At 57.6% G+C, this 18114-nt stretch overlaps 2 protein-coding genes across 9 annotated transcripts; both read left to right on the top strand.

Annotated features, from left to right (window-relative positions):
- The first annotated feature begins 11182 nt into the window (after positions 1 to 11182).
- ACHE (acetylcholinesterase (Cartwright blood group)) lies at positions 11183 to 16852 on the top strand. Of its 8 annotated transcripts, none has more exons than XM_042922727.1 (5): positions 11183 to 11248; positions 12847 to 13926; positions 14292 to 14776; positions 15518 to 15687; positions 15800 to 16102. In XM_042922727.1, the coding sequence occupies exons 2-5, from the start codon at positions 12868 to 12870 to the stop codon at positions 15925 to 15927; spliced, it is 1842 nt and encodes a 613-aa protein (XP_042778661.1). In that variant the 5' UTR covers positions 11183 to 11248; positions 12847 to 12867; the 3' UTR covers positions 15928 to 16102. The 8 variants fall into 8 exon arrangements, with proteins under 8 accessions (XP_042778661.1, XP_042778659.1, XP_042778660.1 ...); XM_042922725.1 differs by lacking the exon at positions 11183 to 11248 and adding an exon at positions 11446 to 12544; XM_042922726.1 differs by lacking the exon at positions 11183 to 11248 and adding an exon at positions 11446 to 12544 and having other exon boundaries at positions 12844 to 13926.
- A 274-nt stretch (positions 16853 to 17126) lies between these two features.
- Positions 17127 to 18095, top strand: UFSP1 (UFM1 specific peptidase 1 (inactive)). The gene has a single exon (XM_042921576.1). The coding sequence runs from the start codon at positions 17488 to 17490 to the stop codon at positions 17977 to 17979; it is 492 nt and encodes a 163-aa protein (XP_042777510.1). The 5' UTR covers positions 17127 to 17487; the 3' UTR covers positions 17980 to 18095.
- Positions 18096 to 18114: the final 19 nt, after the last annotated feature.

The following is an 18114-nucleotide window of genomic DNA, read 5'->3' as shown; positions in this document are numbered from 1 at the left end:
AGTGGAACCAGTCAGGAGACACCAGGTGATGCTGAGATAAACAATCCTAAAGACCCAGCGGCTTACGCAGCAAAGGTTTCTTTCTCACTCATTCTCCCCGTCCACCCTAACATCTGTGCTCTTCACTCGGGGACCCAGGCTGACGGAGCAGCCGCTATCTGGGACACTGCAGTCTCATAGCAGTGCGGAATGACAGATGACAAAGCCATGGGCTGGCTCCTAAGGCTTCTTTGCAGACATGACCCTCATACCTTCCACGCACACTCCGTTGGCCAAAGCAAGTCACAAAGCAAGTCGCCCTGAGTTTGAAGGACAGGAATGTCTCCTCGGCGAGAGGCACCACGCTTCTGATGCCAAGCCTGCTATCAGTGGGGTGGGGAGATATAATCCACTCCAGGGAGGGAAAACAAATATACTGAACAATGACAACCTATCACAGCTGGGATCCTGGTGGTAGCTGTGGTTTATCAGTGACCCTGGCAGATAGGACCAAGTCCCCGGCTGGTCTTCGGGTGCTTCTCAGAGCTGGGCTAATGGAGATGATAGAATCTGGGGTGCCGAGGGGCTCAACCCAGTAGTCAAGGTTATGGGAGAACTACCCGTAGTGAAGGAGAGGAAACTCCTATAATGAAGAAACTGGACGCTGCAGTTATGTCAGAAAAGTGGGAGGAGGCCCCCTCCCCCAGAACCGAGGAGATTTGGCAATGTGCTCACAGAAGCCCTGGAAGTGGGAAGGAGGTACCTTCAACACGGGGTCCTGTGTGAATATGTGGCATGGTGCGAGGTGCAGAGACGGTAACATCTGGTGTCATTTCTGGACACTCTGTAGAAGAGGTTAAGACAAGGGCGGGGGCTCAGTCAGTTAAGCATCCGACTCTTGGTTTTGGCTCAGATCATGATCTCGCAGTGTGTAGGTTCAAGCCCCGCGTCAGGCTCTGTGGAATTCTCTCTCTCTCCCCCCTGGCTCTCTGCCCCTCCCCCCACTTGAGCTCACTCTCTCTCTCTCTCTCTCTCTCTCTCTCTCTCAAAATAAGTAAATAAACTTTTAAAACAAGAAGAGGGGCGCCTGGGTGGCTCAGTCAGTTGAGCCTCCGACTTTAGCTCAGGTCATAATCTCACAGTTTGTGAGTTCAAGCCCCGCATCAGTAATGGTGGGAGATGGGAGAATATATATATATAGTGAAATGATTACCACACAAGTGTAGTTAACATCCATTGCTACATACACATCTTTTTCTTGTGATGAGAACTTCCGAGACCCACGCTCTTAGCAACTGTCAAATACGCAGTTCAGTATTGCTCACCATGTCACATGGTCCCATCCCCAGGACTTACTTTTTTTTTTTAATATTTCTATTTTTTTTTTAATATTTATTTATTTGTGGGAGAGTGCAAGTGAGGAGTGGCAGAGAGAGGGGAGCAGAGGATCTGAAGCGGGCTCTGCACTGACAGCCTGACAGCAGTGAGTCTGATGTGGGGCTCGAACTCACGAACCACAGGATCATGACCTGAACCAAAGTTGGACGCTCAACCAACTGAGCCACCCAGGCGCCCCAGGACTTCCTTATTTGTAACTGGAAGTTTGTACCTTTTGACCTTTACACATTTCACCCTCCCTCCACTCCCCCCCCCCCACCTTTGGCAACCACCAATTTGTTCTCTGCATTATGAGATCAGTTTTGTTTTGTTGGTTTTTTTAGATTCTACATATAAGTGAGATCATATGAAACCTGTCTTTCTCTGAGTTATGTTTCACTTAACATAATGGTCAGAAGGTTCATTCATGTTGTTGCAAATGGTAGGATTTCCTTCCTATGGCTGAATAATGTGCGTGTGCGTGCGTGTGTGTGTGTGTGTGTGTGTGTGTGTGTGAGACATTTTCTTTATCCATTCATCCATCAATGGACACTTAGGTTGTTTCTATTTTTTTTTTAATTTTTTTAATGTTTATTTATTTTTGACAGTGAGAGAGACAGAGCATGAGTGGAGGAGGGGCAGAGAAAGAGAGGGAGACACAGAATCCAAAGCAGGCTCCAGGCTCCGAGCTGTCAGCACAGAGCCCGATGCAGGGCTCGAACTCACAAGCCGTTAGATCATGACCTGAGCCAAAGTTGGACGCTTAACCGCCCAGGCGCCCCTTGTCTTTTTTTTTTTTTTTTTTTATGTATACTTTTAGCAACTTTTATTTTTTATTTTATTATTTTTTTTTATTTGAGAGAGAGCACGAGCCAGGGAGAGGGGCAGAGAGAGAGAGACTTGAGCAGGATCAGTGCTCGGTGTGGAGCCTGATGCAGGATTCAATCCCATGACCCTGGGATCATGACCTGAGCAAAAACCAAGAGTCAGAAGCTCAACCGACTGAGCCACCCAGGAGCCCATGTTGTTCCCATGTCTTGGTCATTGTGAATAACGGGTGAAGGGAGGGGTGCAGATATCTTTTCAAGTTAGTGTTTTTGTTTCCTTTAATAAATACTCAGAAGTGGGATTGCTGGACTCTATGTTAGTTCCATTTTTCATTTTTTGAGGGACCTCCATACTGTTTCCATAGCAACTCCACCAATTTAATTTACGCCCCTACCCACAGTGCACATGGGTTTCCTTTTCCCTGCATCCTCGCCAACACTTGTTATTTCCTGTTATTTCCTGTGTTATTTCCTGTGTTCTAACAGCTGTGAGATGAGATCTCATTGTGGTTTTGATTTGCATTTTCCTGACGAGTGATATTGAGCAGCTTTTCCTGTGCCTGGCGGTCATCTGTATGTCTGTAGTATGTCTATGACACAGGATTGTCATGGGTAAAATGGTTTTCAAAATGGTTTTGGAAACTTCTGTTTCCAAGTGAAGTTTATTCCGTGTGTAACTTTTCCCATTAATCTCTCTCTCTGTGTGTCTCTCCTTCTCTCCTTCCTTGTTTGTTTTATGCATGCAGAGTGATTCCTAGAATAAAATCAAGCACTCTGCTCATGCTACTCAGGAACCCAAGACCATAAAGTAACATTTCCAAGTACCAGGCAGTTCTGTTTTTAACTTTTTTATTGGTGATTTCACTTTATCACTGCTGCTTTAATATAGTTTCTATAAATTCATCCCAGGCTTTATGACTTAATATAAACACTCTGGCTTGAGAAAGGGAAGTCCAGGGAGGGAATGAGAGGGCAACAGCTTGCCAGTTTCCCGAAGATAATATGACTTCATATGCTATTGTTTCTGATTCCAAAGAGAACAAAGGTCCTAGTAAACTTAAGCATAGGCTTTATCCCCTTAAGAGAAAATGCTCATGTTGAGTTAGAGAAATGAACGGCACCATTTATAGAGTTTTTAAAAAAAACTCACAAAAAGTTTATGCAAACATTTCTCATATGATCACTGACTTCTGACGATTGTGTGCGAGGCAGTCCAGGTTAGGTTGAAGACTTTTCTGATGGTTCGACAAAATGATATCAAATCAGGAAATTGAGTCTTACCTCTTGCTGACATTTATTTCTTCCCTCTTGTCTAGTTTTCTTCCAGAGCCTGGTGTCTCAGAAAGTTCTGTTAACACACGCCTACCCCACAGTCAGTCCAGGAACAGCCACTGCTTTCCTGTAAATACTGGGGCGCCATGAGTATCAACAGAATACTGAACAGTAAACACTCACTTAAAATATGATTGAAGCTTTGAACCAAACTGATGAACCATTTGCTGAGTAGCAAAGGCTATAAGCAGCCACTCAGTTTTTACTTCCTGTTACTTACAATCTTGTTGTTTCCAAAGTCTGGGTTGGTTTGTTTTCGGGTTGGAAAAGTTACTTCTGTAAAGCACACGTTTTCTCCTAGCTTTGTTTGTTTATTTAAGAATTTATGGGGGCTCCCGGCTGGGTCAGTTGGTAGAGCATGAGCTTGAGCTCAGGGTCATGGGTTCGAGCCCCATATCGGGTGTAGAGCTTACTTTTTAAAAAAGAAGTTGAGGGGCCCTAGGTGTGTTAAGCGTCCAACTTTGGCTCAGGTCATGGCCTCACAGTTCGTGAGCTGGAGCCCCACATCGGGCTCTGTGCTGACAGCTCAGAGCTTGGAGCCTGCTTTGGATTCTTTGTCTCCCTCTCTCTCTGCCCCTCCCGTTTGTGCCCTGTTCTCTCTCTCTCTCTCTCTCTCTCTCTCTCTCTCCCTTTCTCTCAAAAATAAACATTAAAGGGGTACCTGGGTGGCTCAGTTGGTTAAGCGTCTGACTCTTGGTTTCGGCTCAGGTCATGATCTCACAGTTTCATGGATTCAAGCCCCACATCGGGCTCTGCACTGATGGAGCAGAGCCTGCTTGGGAGTCTCTCTCTCCCTCACTCTCTGCCCCGTCCCCACTTGCACTGTCTTTGTCTCTTTCAAAATAAATAAATAAACATAAAATAAAATAAAATTTAAATTAATTAATTAATTAATCAAAATAAACATTAAAAAATTTTTTTAAAGAAGTTGGGGCACCTGTGTGGCTCATTTGGTGGAGAACCTGACTCTTGATCTCTTGATTTCGACTCAGGTCATGATCTCAAGGCCGTGGGGATTGAGCCCCCCCCGTCAGGCTCTGTGCTGAGCTTGGAGCCTGCTTAAGATTCTCTCTCTCTCCCCCCCCCCCGCCCCTCTCCCCCACTCAGGCTCTTTTTCTCTCTTTCTCTCTAAAATAATAATAATAATAATTTTTAAAAATAAGCAAAGAAGCGCACATGTGCCTGAGAGAATCAGGGGCTTCTGCCGCAGGCCAGGGCGGGAGAGGGCAGCTGGGGTGATGGAAATAAGAAAGTATCACATAAGGGAGGCGAGGAAGGAGGAGAGGGCTAGGGAAATGGGAGCGTGGGAGGGGCTAGAAGTGTTACCACCTCAAGACAAATGCTTTCTACTTTCCCCAAAGCCCAGGGTCTCTGTGGATTCAATTCACCCCCCACCCCCCGCCCCGCCACGAGCCCTCCCACCTACAGAGAAGGCCCAGGGGAGGGGTGCCCTTCCTCTTGAGTCTCCATCATGACCATCACGGAGCCCCAGGAAATGAAGGGGCCTGGATGGAAGGGTCTCCAGAAGTGGCCCCTGAGATGGGGGGGGTAGTCAGGGAAGGGTCGGGGAGACGGGGCCTGGGTCTGAGAGACCACTACACTGGGCTGTGGGTCCGGGACGGAATGGGGAGACTCAGGAGGCACTGAGCTACTCTGTTCCCAGGGGAGCCTGGACATTCCATACCCTCAGGCTCCGACCTGGAGGCTGGCTGAGGAGAGCAGTATCTCGCTATCTCGCTGTCGGGAGAGGTCTCTGGCTATGGGAGTGGGATGGATGTGTGAGGTCCCAAGTGGGGAGGAGGAAGGGCCCCTGGAAACGGCAGAGACCGTCACACATCCTTCTTCGTCCACAGAGCTCGGTGTTCTGCACCTGCTCTCTTCATTCAAAATGCTGGGGCCTCTCACCCAGACCCGAGTGAGGCCTGAGAGGGAGAGAGAGAAATGGAGGGCGAGGGAGGAGGGACAGAAGGGAGGTGGTCTCCGGAGAGTGGGAGGCAGGGAAGAAGTGTCCAGGAAGCACAGGAGAGTTGTGCAGAGACCTGCCCCATGCTTTTTCTTGTCTTGGACGCCGGGAGTTAATTACCTGGAAGTCACAGAAAAGACGAGTGACTCCAAAGCAAGCCAACCTTATCACAGGACAGAGTTCTCAACCTGAATCCAGGGCCTCCACTTATCAGCTGAGGACGTAAGCAAAAATGTAGCCTCCGTGTGCATCAGTTTCGATTTCCCGACTGTTCTATTCCAAGGATAAAGAACAGGGACACCCGGCCACTGCAAACGTCATCAGCCAGAATTAAACGTTTAGCAAAGCATCGGGGCCAGCGGCTGCTAAACTACAAGCCCCCAGTAAACACTAATGTGGACATAACGCTGGGTCTGGGCCACTCACCGACCCCACTCGGGTGTCCCCAGTATTGTGGATATTCACCCCGGGGCTCCAGCTGTCCACAGGACCACTGGCCATGCAGCCGACCTTGCAGCCAGCCTGCACTGTCCCCAGACAAGATGAGGGATCCCAGAAAGTCCCCCCCGCCCCACTTGTGTGTCTGATGCTTCCTGTCGCTGGAACCACAGCCAGGTTCATCCAAGGAACCTCTGGGATGGCTCTCACTGGCTGGCTGATCTCTGCAGGGCAGCCGGGAGCAGCTGGGAATGTTTTCAGGAGCCCCCTGGGTGCCAAACGCAGACAGTACCCAGCGCGACCTCACCAGCCGTTTCCCAGAAGTCATCCAACATTGCTAACATTTAAACCAAAACCAGCGTCCGTGGTGGCTGGTGCCTGTGTGGAACCAGGATCTGAGCAGGGAGCGGATCAGGACACCAGAGACCCCGTCAGGTGGATGCTGAGCTCCTTTGAGGATCCTGAGTTGCTCTGAGGTTCTGACACCAGGGCAGATAAATGGTAAACGTGGGGCTAAATGCACTCCCGATGAAATAACACATTTGACTCCTTTGGGAACCATTACAGCTCACGGGCGGAGATCAACCCCGAGAAGCGGACTGATGTCTGTAATTACCCAATCCGGCGGCACAAGGATATGCCACCCCCACTCCACCCTCCCCCCAGGCAGAAAGGGGGTGAGGATAAGCCAAAGGATGTTTGGTTAACTGCATAGGGAATACTAAAAAGCGGTTAAACATTTCACCGAGCTGTGACAATAAAACGAGTCTATCGAGAGACAGGCTCTACGTTGTGTGAAATGCTCAAAACCGGCAAAAGAGGAAAAAGGTACAAATGGGGTGGCTGGGCGATTCTGAGCAGGAATCATGTGAACTCGTGTGACTGGGATCAAGTATGCGTTTTAGGCCAGAAGGGGTCGCAGGATGGGGTGGAGCGAGGGGAGGAAAGTGTCTTGCGAGGCTCATGCCCCCACTCTTCAGGTCAAGGACCCCGCTGAATGGGGATGGGGCAGTGGCCTCATCTGGCGCCCCCCAGCCTCGGGAGGGGGCAGCCCCTGAGGACATCCGGGACCAACAACCCCCGCCTTGCTCTGCACGCGGGGAGGGTGGGAGGACCCGGGTCTGGGCGCTGCGTCGCCAGAGCCGGGCCGCCGCCTGTCTGGGACCCCTTTGCCTCCCCCCCCCCCCACGGCCCCCAGCGCGCTCTCGCCTCGGCCGCCCCTTCTCTGGAAGCTCGCGACGAAGACGCTCAACGCCACCAGCAGCAGCAGCAGCAGCAGCAGCAGCAGCAGCAGGGCCTCAGCCTCCCGACCAGCGCCCTCCAGCGGATGGCGTGGGAAACAGTCGTTTCCGTGGGAAAGCAGCTGGAGCAGGGGGTCACGGCCCACAAAAATCACAGAGTGCGGTGGTGTTCATGAGAGAAGATGTTGGGGGTGCCATGCCAGAGTTGAGCCCTTTTTTGTTTTCCTTTTTTAAAATTTTTATTTAAATCCAAGTTAACTAATATATAGTGTAATAATGGTTTCAGGAGTAGAATTTAGTGATTTATCACTTGCGTATAACACACACTGTTCATCCCGACAAGTGCCCTCCTTAATACCCATCACCCATTTAGCCCATGCCCCCCCCCAACCTCCCCTCCAGCAACCCTCAGTTCCTTCTCTGTATTTAAGAGTCTCTTACGGTTTGCCTCCCTCTCTGTTTTACCTTATTTTTCCTTCCCTACCCCTATGTTCATCTGTTGTGTTTCTTAAATTCCACATGAGTGAAATCATATGCTGTCTTTCTCTGACTTATTTCGCTTAGCATAATACATTCTAGTTCCATCCACGTTGTTGCAAATTGCATTTTAGAAGTGTGTTTCAGGGGTGCCTGGGTGGCTGTCGGTTAAGCGTCGACTTCGGCTCAGGTCATTATCTCGTGGTTTGTGGGTTCGAGCCCCGAGTCGGGCTCTTGGCTGTCAGCACAGAGTCTGCTTCCAATCCTCTGTCCGCCTCCCTCTCTGCCCCTCCCCCTCTCACAAATAAATAAACATTTTTTAAAAAGTAGAAGTGTGTTTCAGTCCTACACTAAAGGAGGCAAAGGCAGGCATCGTGGGGTTTGGCAGAGGATGGCTATCCCCCAGTGTCCGCTCCCTCTCCTCCCTTAGTATTAGAACCGACAAGTTTTAGGTGAATACGTAGAACAAAAACTACATCTCTGACCATCTGGCGTAGCCAGTTATGACCTTAGGATTAAGTTCTGGCCAATGCACTATAAACCAAAGTGCAGTGTGTGTGACCGGTGGTAGACGCAAGGCTGATTCCTGGATAAACAGATTCTTCCGTGGGAGAATCAAGGACACCCCTGTGGTGACAGCTGTGGAGGGTGGGGTCAGAGAGGACGCTGGGGAGGTTACTATGTCGAACCATATAGGAAAAGGTGTCATGGCTAGATAGGTGAGGTCCCTGTGTTAAAGGTTAGGGAGAAGCTCAAGGTAAAAGAGGAATGTTCCTGAAATTTCTATCCATTTTTAAGAACAGGCTCAAATCTGTGACCATCTCCCTTTGTGGCCAAGGGCGTCCCTGTTAGCCCATGTACCTGTTGACTGTCCAGCAGCACCTTCTTCTGACCCACACAGGCTGTTGGTCCTCAAAAGGTCAGTTTGGACTGAGTGTGGGGACACCTGGTCCAGAATGCTCCTCATGTGAGCCTCAGACCACCCTCACGGGACTGTCCTAACGACTTACTAAAACCGCACACGTTAAGGACGCCGCCCAACCCCAGATGGATCAGTCCCGCCGGTGGTCCTCGTGATTCCGATGTACACTCAAGTCCAATCCACCATTTTACACATGGGGAGACTGAGGCCCGACGAGGAGTGGGACATCCCAGAAGTCTCCCTGACAGCAGAGCACTGGGCGAGAACCCAGTAATCAAGACCTGCAGGCCAAGGTTGACTCCACTGCCGTGTGGATCCTCTATCCTGGCTCTCTCAGGCGGCTCCTTGCTAATTTAAAGACTGTCTGAGATGGGACACAATCTGCATGGCCTCCTCCATCCTCACAATCCTGGGACAAACCTCAGGCTGAGGACACACCTGTGGCCCCTCAGAACGTCTCTCAGATCCTCTTGCAGCGATAGAACCCTAGCCGCACGGACTACGCAGGCCCAGGAACTGCATGCCCTAGGACTCCATGCAGACTTGCAGATGCCTCTGATTAGACATTCTCTCCTTCTTTAATGTTTATTTGTTATTTATTTTGAGAGACAGAGAGGGAGAGAGCGAGCGAGCACGAGCAGGGGAGGAGCAGGGAGAGAGGGGGAGAGAGACTCCCAAGCAGGCTCCACGCTGTCAGCTCAGAGCCCATCGCGAGGCTCGACCCCACGAACCGTGCCTTGTCCTTTCACCTTCCGAGTCACGTAAGGTATCACTAGCTCGTAACTAACGTGGTCCCTGACCTCCTTAGGGCCTCATGATTTGAAAAGTCAGGTGAGACGCCTACGCTCAGAAACCTGCCTCGGAGTCTTTTCTCCCTCAGCAACACCGACTGTCCATTTTTCTGCCCCTTACCCAAACCCGCAGCCCTATGCCTGCTCTTTAGGCAGTGGAACTGGGGACGTGGTTTGGAACCATGGGGAGCTCTCCACCAGTGGGGCCGTCAGGACGTTGAAAGCCGGATGTAGGGAACCTCGGTGTCCACGCGGGGTATTCGGGGTGCGTAAAGAGCGAAGGGCGGAAAGTGAAAACGGTGGGAACAGACCGTGGTGAGGTTAATCGCCGCACCCCGCGCCGCATCCCGGTCTCCGAGGCCCGAAGAGGCTCCTTTTGGCGCCACCTGGCGGCCGTCGTGCGAGAGCGGAGAGGGGACCCAGCGCGGGTCGCCGGGTCTGGGGCGGTCGCTTCCCGCGGGACTGGCAGGCGCCGGGGGAGGGAGGCAGGAGGGGGCATCCAGCTTGGAGAGCCAGGACTGCGCGGCCCGGGGCAGGGAACGTCTCTGGATTCGGGGGACCCCCCCACCCACCCCGGAGACCCGGGGACGCGGACCCCTAGCTGCAGCGGACCGGCGGCCGCGGGCCGGGACGCTGCGGGGCGCTGGGCGCCCGAGTCAACGTGCGCGCGCCCGCACGCCCCGCGCAGCACCCCGCACCGCCGCGCGCACGCACGCCCCGACGCTCGCCCGCGCCGGCCGGTCTCCCACGCAGTGGGCCGTGGGCGTCTGAGCCCAACGCTCGGGGAGTGGAAGGCCTCTCCGCGCGGCGCTCTCCTGCGGGCACACCGCGGCGCGCCTTTGCCACCCTCACCTCGGGCGTGGGGACGCCGCCGCGGCCGCACTGTTCCCATGGGTGACCCTCTGGAGGGTGGGTCGTGGGGGTCCTGGCGGCTCAGGCCCTACCGATCAGGCTGGGGGCTCCGGGTCCAGGCCGCTCCCACCTGCTGGCCGCGGCGGCCAATGAGAGCCTGGTCTGGTGATGTCATGCCCCGACCGGACCCTGGTGACGAAAGTCCCAGGTCACCCGTCAGGGAACCAGTGCAAACCCACCCGCGGGGGTTCCGGAAGTTTCCACTGCGGCAGCGGAGTGCGGCCTCGCCCCGCAGCCTTGCGCGTGCCACCACGTTTGGCCTTCTGGGGTGTCCCCGAGTCACCCCTCCCTCCCCCCCCCCCCGAGGGTCTTCTTCCGTGGGCCCCCCCTTCATTTCCACTCGTGATCTCATGGTCTCATCTTCATTCCCACAGGTGTGCCCTCATCCCCCAGGAGTGTTGCACGTCACCTCTTCTCCCCTAAGGGGGTCCTCAGCCACACTTGCAACGTGCCAGTCCTCCCATGCCACCCCCACCTCCCGTGTCGTGGCCAAGGATGTTCACTTATTCAGCCCCAGCCCTGACTGAGGTTGTCAGTGTGTCCGAGTGTGTGTCCGTCCGTCTGTGAATGTCGGTCACTGTCTGGAGCTGTCACTGCATGCGAGTGTCCGTCTGCGTGTGTCTCCGCAGCTTCTGTCCGTCTGACACTGTGCGTGTCTGCTCCGCCGCGGCGGGTCTTTCGGCCGTGTCACCGTGTGTCTGTCCGTCTGTCGGCGTCTGTCACTGGAACCGTCTGGGCCCCGGGGTCTCCGGGTCTCGGCTCCGAGGGAGGGAGAGGGAGGGCAGGTGGCAGCCCGCGGAGGCGGGGAGGGGCGGGGGCGGAGACAGTGGGCGGGGGCGGGGGCGGGCGGGGGCGCCGTGCGGCCCGGAGGGGGTGTGTGCGGGGGGCCGGAGGCGGCGGCTGTCAGAGTCGGCTCAGCCTGCGCCGGGGAACATCGGCCGCCTCCAGCTCCCGGCGCGGCCCGGCCCGGCCCGGCTCGGCCGCCTCAGGTGAGTCTCCCGCCTCGGCCGGGACCCTCCCCCGGCCCGCGGCCCATTCCGCGTCCGGGGAAAATGTGCGCTCTCGGAGGGATCCAGGCCCCCAAACGGGACGCCCCCCGCGCCCCCGGGCCTGCCCAGCGACGCCCCCCGCCGCCCCACACTCATCCTTAACTCTTGCCTCTCCGCCGAATACTTACGGTCGCCCGCGCGGGAGCCTGCACCCCGCGGGGCCGGCCGCCGCCTCTGCTCTGGAATTCCTGTGGGGACCCCCGAGCGTCCCTTCCCCCGCCCGCCCAAGTCTGAGACCACTGGCCGACGCCCCCTGCTTGGGGCGGAACCCGAGCTGCGCAGGTTCCTGGCGCCGGGCTGGCTGCCCCCCCCTCCAGATCCCGCAACCGCAGCGCCCCTGCGCAGCGCCCAGCCGAAGCCCCCTTCCAGGCCCAGGCGTCCCCCTCCCACGGGGACTCCGTCTCTATTTTGGGGAAAGGGGAGGCTCAGCGGAAGCCCCGAGTTATAATTAGCCTCACTCGGGTTTCCTAGTTAATCTCCAGCACCACCACCACCACCCCCCAACCGCAGGGCGGCGGGTGTTGGCTGGGTGAGAGGTGACCGCCGGGAGAGGGGGGGAGTTCCGACCCGGGGAATTTTGATCCCTTGGCTGGAGATGCCGGAACCGCAGCAGCTGCTGCCCCAAAATAGCCCCCTCGCCCCTGCAGCCGGGGATCTCCGGAGCTCCGAGAAGACAGGCGTCCGGGTTCGCCCTTCAGACCCCTCCGCAAGGCCCGCGAGCCTCCAGACCCCCGCCCCAAGTTCCCGGCTCCCGGACTCGGGGCGGGGAGCGCCGTCCTTTTCTCGGTCTCTACTGCCCCCCACTGGCGGCAGCGTGCCCCTCAGCATCGGATGGATGGGGGACTCGAGTCCTGGGGGGGACGGGGCTGACGAGCCTGTTCCCTGATGCTGGGCGAGGCGAGTGCGCAGCTGACCGGCACCCACGGGTACCCCGTGCCGGACAGCGGATGAGGAAGGGCAGGGTGGGGCAGGGTGTGGAGTAAGCGGGATCTGGGGTGCCCCGGGACCTGCAGCTCCCACACCCTTGAATGCCCAACCCACCCCCCAGGGTCCCCGACCCTGGCCAACGCCAGAGAGCCTGCGCCTTCACGCCACCGCAAGCTTCCCCATCAGCGCCTCCCGTCAGTGAGGGCCCCGCCCCTGTCGGGTGGCCTGTGTGTGGACTGCGGTCTCTGGTGTGGGTGCCCACACTGCTCACGCGGGGCCCAACGCAGTCCACCCCGTTGGGGGAAGGAGGTGAGGGTGGTGGGCCCTCTGTGGGGCAGCTTCGGGAAGGTATTGCCCCCATCTCTGGCCTCATCTGGGTTCCCTGCGTTCATCTGTCTGGGTGTTGTGTCTGTGTGCCTGTCTCTGTCCCCTCTTGCTTCTCCCTGTCTGCCTGTGTCCTTGTCTCTGCCTGTCTCTCTCCATTTCTCTCCCAACCTGCCCCACCTCCTCTGCAGCTCAGTGATAACCCCTGGGTAAGAGTGTTACCTAATCAATCTCCTTGCTCCTGGCAGCCTCCGGCCTTCACCCTCTGCCTTTCTTTCTCCCAGCAGAGCCTGCCTGCCCTGGCAGCCATGAGGCCCCCCTGGTGTCCCCTGTACATGCCCTCCCTGGCTGCCCCAATCCTTCTCCTCCTCCTCTTCCTCCTGGGAGGAGGGGCAGAGGCTGAGGACCCAGAGCTGCTGGTGACGGTCCGTGGGGGCCAGCTGCGGGGTGTCCGCCTAATGGCCCCTGGAGGCCCTGTCTCTGCTTTTCTGGGCATCCCCTTCGCAGAGCCACCTGTGGGCCCCCGTCGCTTTCTGCCACCGGAGCCCAAGCGGCCCTGGCCAGGGGTGCTGGACGCCACAGCCTTCCAAAGTGTCTGCTACCAATATGTGGACACCTTGTACCCTGGCTTCGAGGGCACCGAGATGTGGAACCCCAACCGCGAGCTGAGTGAGGACTGTCTCTACCTCAACGTATGGACACCATACCCCCGGCCTGCGTCCCCCACCCCTGTCCTCGTCTGGATCTACGGGGGTGGCTTCTACAGTGGGGCCTCCTCCCTGGACGTGTATGATGGCCGCTTCCTGGCCCAGGCTGAGGGGACCGTGCTGGTGTCCATGAACTACCGGGTAGGAGCCTTTGGCTTCTTGGCCCTACCAGGGAGCCGGGAGGCCCCAGGCAACGTGGGTCTACTGGACCAGAGGCTGGCACTGCAGTGGGTACAGGACAACGTGGCAACCTTCGGAGGAGACCCAATGTCAGTGACTCTGTTTGGGGAAAGCGCCGGTGCCGCCTCAGTGGGCATGCACCTGCTGTCGCCTCCCAGCCGGGGCCTGTTCCACAGGGCTGTGCTGCAGAGTGGTGCACCCAATGGCCCCTGGGCCACAGTGGGTGTGGGAGAGGCCCGCCGCAGGGCCACACTGCTGGCACGCCTCGTAGGCTGTCCCCCCGGCGGTGCCGGTGGCAATGACACAGAGCTGGTCGCCTGCTTGAGGACACGGCCAGCTCAGGATCTGGTGGACCACGAGTGGCACGTGCTGCCTCAGGAAAGTGTCTTCCGCTTCTCCTTCGTGCCCGTGGTGGATGGAGACTTCCTCAGTGACACACCCGAGGCCCTCATCAATGCTGGAGACTTCCACGGCCTGCAGGTGACTAGTGGCTGGACGGGGTGGAGCTGACTCCTCTAGGCCTGTTCTCCCATACCCCACACCCCCAGGGACCCAGGCATGAAGGCACCTCAAGACCCAACTCCCAAAGGCCTGGGCTTCTGGCCCCTGGCCAAACCCTCCTCCCTGAGACCTCAGATCCCAGGGTGGTCAGTGGGACGGAGAGAAAAGGAAACGTGGGTACATTTTCTCTTTCTCTCTGTCCCTTCCCCAACCTTATAGTCTCTTCCTCCGTGGTTCTGGGTCTATAACTATTGCTCTCTTTGGCTCTTTGTCCATCTGTTTCTGTCTGCCTGTCTGTCTGTGCCCCCCCCACCCCGCCCCCTTCCTCCATCCTGTCCCCCCAGGTGCTGGTGGGTGTGGTGAAGGATGAGGGCTCCTATTTTCTGGTTTACGGGGCCCCAGGCTTCAGCAAAGACAACGAATCTCTCATCAGCCGGGCCCAGTTCCTGGCCGGGGTGAGGGTCGGGGTCCCCCAGGCGAGTGACCTAGCTGCCGAGGCTGTGGTCCTGCATTACACAGACTGGCTGAACCCTGAGGACCCCGCACGCCTGAGAGAGGCCATGAGTGATGTGGTGGGCGATCACAATGTCGTGTGCCCCGTGGCCCAGCTGGCTGGGCGACTGGCTGCCCAAGGTGCTCGGGTCTATGCCTACATCTTTGAACACCGTGCGTCTACACTCTCCTGGCCCCTCTGGATGGGGGTGCCCCATGGCTACGAGATCGAGTTCATCTTTGGGCTCCCCCTGGAACCCTCGCTAAACTATACCGCCGAGGAGAGAACCTTTGCTCAGCGACTGATGAGATACTGGGCCAACTTCGCCCGCACAGGGTCAGTAGTACTGAGGGGAGGAGGGCCTCCGGGAGCCAGGGAAGCAAGAGCAGGGGACACAGGGAGAGGCAGACAAGCAGAGACAGGGCCAGAGAGGGGGGGAAAGTTCACAAAAGAGAGGAGACTGGAGAGGACAGCAGGGAGGCAGCTCCTGAAGAGACCAGGACAGAGGGGGAGGGAAGCAAAGAAAAGAGAGACAAGGAGACAAAGGAGTTACCATAGTACTGAGGAGCTTGAGCTGTACAGAACTGGATTCAATCGGCCCAGTGGTGACTGTGGCAGTTGTGTGGCATGCACATATGCATGGATACTCACACGCCAGTTTACCTGTCCCAAAAAGGGGACCGGAAATCGGACAGCACAAGGGTGTTGGCAAAAGCAAACAAGATGTTTGTAAGAAAGAGGACTGGGCCTGGTTACATAGTAAGGGCTCAGTTTTTTAAGCGGAGAAACAAAGACAAAGATGGGGGGGTAAAACAAGGAAAGGCAGAAAGAGGGAGGGCAGAGGAAAGGGATGGCTCCAGATGATGGGGGATTCGGGAGACCAGAAGGAGGGCCTAAGGCGGTGGTGGGAAGGAGGGGATGGGCTCTCCACGGAGCAAAAAAGGGCACGGCGGGGGGTGGGGGGAGGTCAGGAAGCAGCCCGCCTCCTCCTGCTCTGGGTCTCCAGGCCACAGCCCCAAGGGCAGGGGAGGGGGAGGCAGGCTTGCCCCAGGCTGAGCCTGCCCTTTCCTTCCGAAGGGACCCCAATGACCCCCGAGACCCCAAAGTCCCGCAGTGGCCACCATACACGGCGGGCGCGCAGCAGTATGTGAGCCTGGACCTGCGGCCGCTGGAGGTTCGGCGAGGGCTGCGCGCCCAGGCCTGCGCTTTCTGGAACCGCTTCCTACCCAAATTGCTCAGCGCAACCGGTAGGCAGGAGCCAGCGGGCAGGGGCTGGCGGGAGAGGGCAGAAGGGGGGAGTGAAGAGAGAGAGGGGAGTGGGAGCGGGCCGGGTGTAACCCCTCTCTTCTCCCCCCCCAGCCTCGAAGGCTCCCAGCACCTGCTCAGGCCCCGCCCACGGGGAGGCTGCCCCGAGGCCCAGGCCCGGCCTTTCCCTGCCCCTCCTTCTCCTCCTCTTCCTCCTCCTCTCCCGACTCCTGCGGCTGTGACCGAGGCCGCTTACCCCTCCGGCCTCAGGGGGCCCCTCCTCTAATGAGTGGTCGGACAGTGGGGAAGGGCCCCACTCAGGGATCTCCGACCCAGCGCACCCTCCTTCCTCAAACAGAGAGACTCAAACTGGCCAGTGCTGCGAGGGGGTGGTGACTTACGACCCGTCTCAGGGACCCACACGACTCTGTTGTTTAAATGGAATTATTTGGAGCCTGAGCCGGGGGGGGGGGGGGGGGGGGGGGGGGGGGGGGGCGGAGAGGGAGAGCCAGGAGCTAGATAGCACCCCCTTGAGGGGCTATAACCGTCAACCATTTCTGTCTCTTCTCTTTTCCCCACCAACCCACGGATCCTCCCTCTTCTGATCCTTGCTGCCCCCCTATCTTCCGGTCATTTTCTCCTCCCTCCGCCTTCCTTCCCGCCATCCTTCTCTGGCTCCGCCTCCACCCTCATCCTTCCTCTGGTCTTCGTCTTTCGCGTATTCTTCTGGTCCTCTTTCCACCGTCCTACGTGCCATCCTGCGTTCTCCTTGTATCCTCCTGAACTCACGCCCCCCACCTTGTACGTTCCCCGACCTTCCCCTTGTCCTCCTCCAACCCATTTGCCGGGCGCCCTGGCCGCAGACACGCTGGACGAGGCGGAGCGCCAGTGGAAGGCAGAGTTCCACCGCTGGAGCTCCTACATGGTGCACTGGAAGAACCAGTTTGACCATTACAGCAAGCAGGATCGCTGCTCAGACCTGTGACCCAGACTGGACCCCCACGTCTCCCCGCCCTGCCCGCCCCGCCCGGCCCCCTAGCTGTATATACTATTTATTTAAGGGCTGGGATATAACACAGAGAAGCCCTCCTCCCCGACTTTCCCCGGAGGCTCCCCGTCCTCTGCATGTTTCGGTCCGAGCCCCCCTCCACCCACCCCCCCAACCCCCCGCGGTGCCTTGGCCCCTCTGGGCTGCCAATAAACTGTTACAGCCACAGGAGTGTGCACGACTAGGGAGCGGGGAGAGGGCCTCAAACACCAGGACTGAGTAGACGGAGGGGCGGGTGCAGACCCAGGTGAACTTGCGGATCTCTGTAGTGGGGCGGAGCGCGCCCGCTCCCACCGCCCCGCCCCGCCCCGCCCCAGGAGGCGGGGCTCGCGCCCGCGCAGTGACCACGACGGCCGTGCGGCGGTGCATTGTGGGAGCCTCGGGGATCGCTGTCTTCTCAGCCCACGCGGGCCGCGCCTCTGCTGCCGCCACCGGAGACCGGGCGAGAGCGTCCGCAGAGCCCGCGCGCCGGTCCTGCCTGCGACTAGCCCAACACCCAGGGTGGAGAGGGAGAGTTGGAGCCGGAGTTCCCTCCGCGCCGCCAGGACACATCAGCCTGGTCTCGGCCACCGCCGCGCCCGCCGACCGCCCTGGAGCCGCTGAAGGACGTCCACCTGGGCCTGGCCCCGCCCGCCCGCGGTCCCGCTCGCCTGGCCCTCCTCTCGGGCCACTACCTTTACTATCACTACGGCTGCGACGGCTTGGACGACCGGGGCTGGGGCTGCGGCTACCGCACCCTGCAGACGCTGTGCTCATGGCCAGAGGGTCGGCCCGCGGGCGTGCCCGGGCTGGCCGAAGTGCAGGCGGCCCTGGAGGACATGGGCGACAAGCCCCCGGGTTCCGGGGCTCCCAGAGCTGGATCGGTTGTGTAGAAGCCAGTCTCTGTCTCGACCACTTCGGAGGGCCCCAGGGGCGCCTATGTCACATACCCCGTGGAGCAGGGCTTCAGGGGGAACTGGAGAGGCTTTACTCCCACTTCGCAGGGGGCGGGGGGCCTGTAATGGTTGGGGGGGATGCGGACGCCCAGTCCAAGGCCTTGCTGGGCGTTTGCCTGGGATCAGGCACGGAAGCCTATGTTCTGATATTGGACCCTCACTTCTGGGGTGCCGCGAAAAACCCTAGTGAACTACAGGCTGCTGGGTGGGTGGGATGGAGAGAGGTGGGCACAGCCTTTGACCACAACTCCTTCTACAACCTGTGTTTGACCAGCCGCAACTCCCAAAAGCAGCAGCACGCACTGGACTGAGGCTAAGGTCCCAGAACTGAGAGGTCTCTGGCCCCAAACACAGTCACCTACCCCCTTTGTGAAACGTAAAAGCTACTCTGGGCCTTTGAAGTCCATAAAATGGATGGCCCGAGCCCATCTTGTTGGGGGGGGGTA

Source organism: Panthera leo, chromosome E3 (genome assembly GCF_018350215.1).
Source record: "Panthera leo isolate Ple1 chromosome E3, P.leo_Ple1_pat1.1, whole genome shotgun sequence".
In the NCBI taxonomy this organism is placed as follows: Eukaryota; Metazoa; Chordata; class Mammalia; order Carnivora; family Felidae; genus Panthera; species Panthera leo.
Note: the sequence above shows the minus strand (reverse complement) of the source record. Positions and strands in the feature narration are given on the sequence as shown.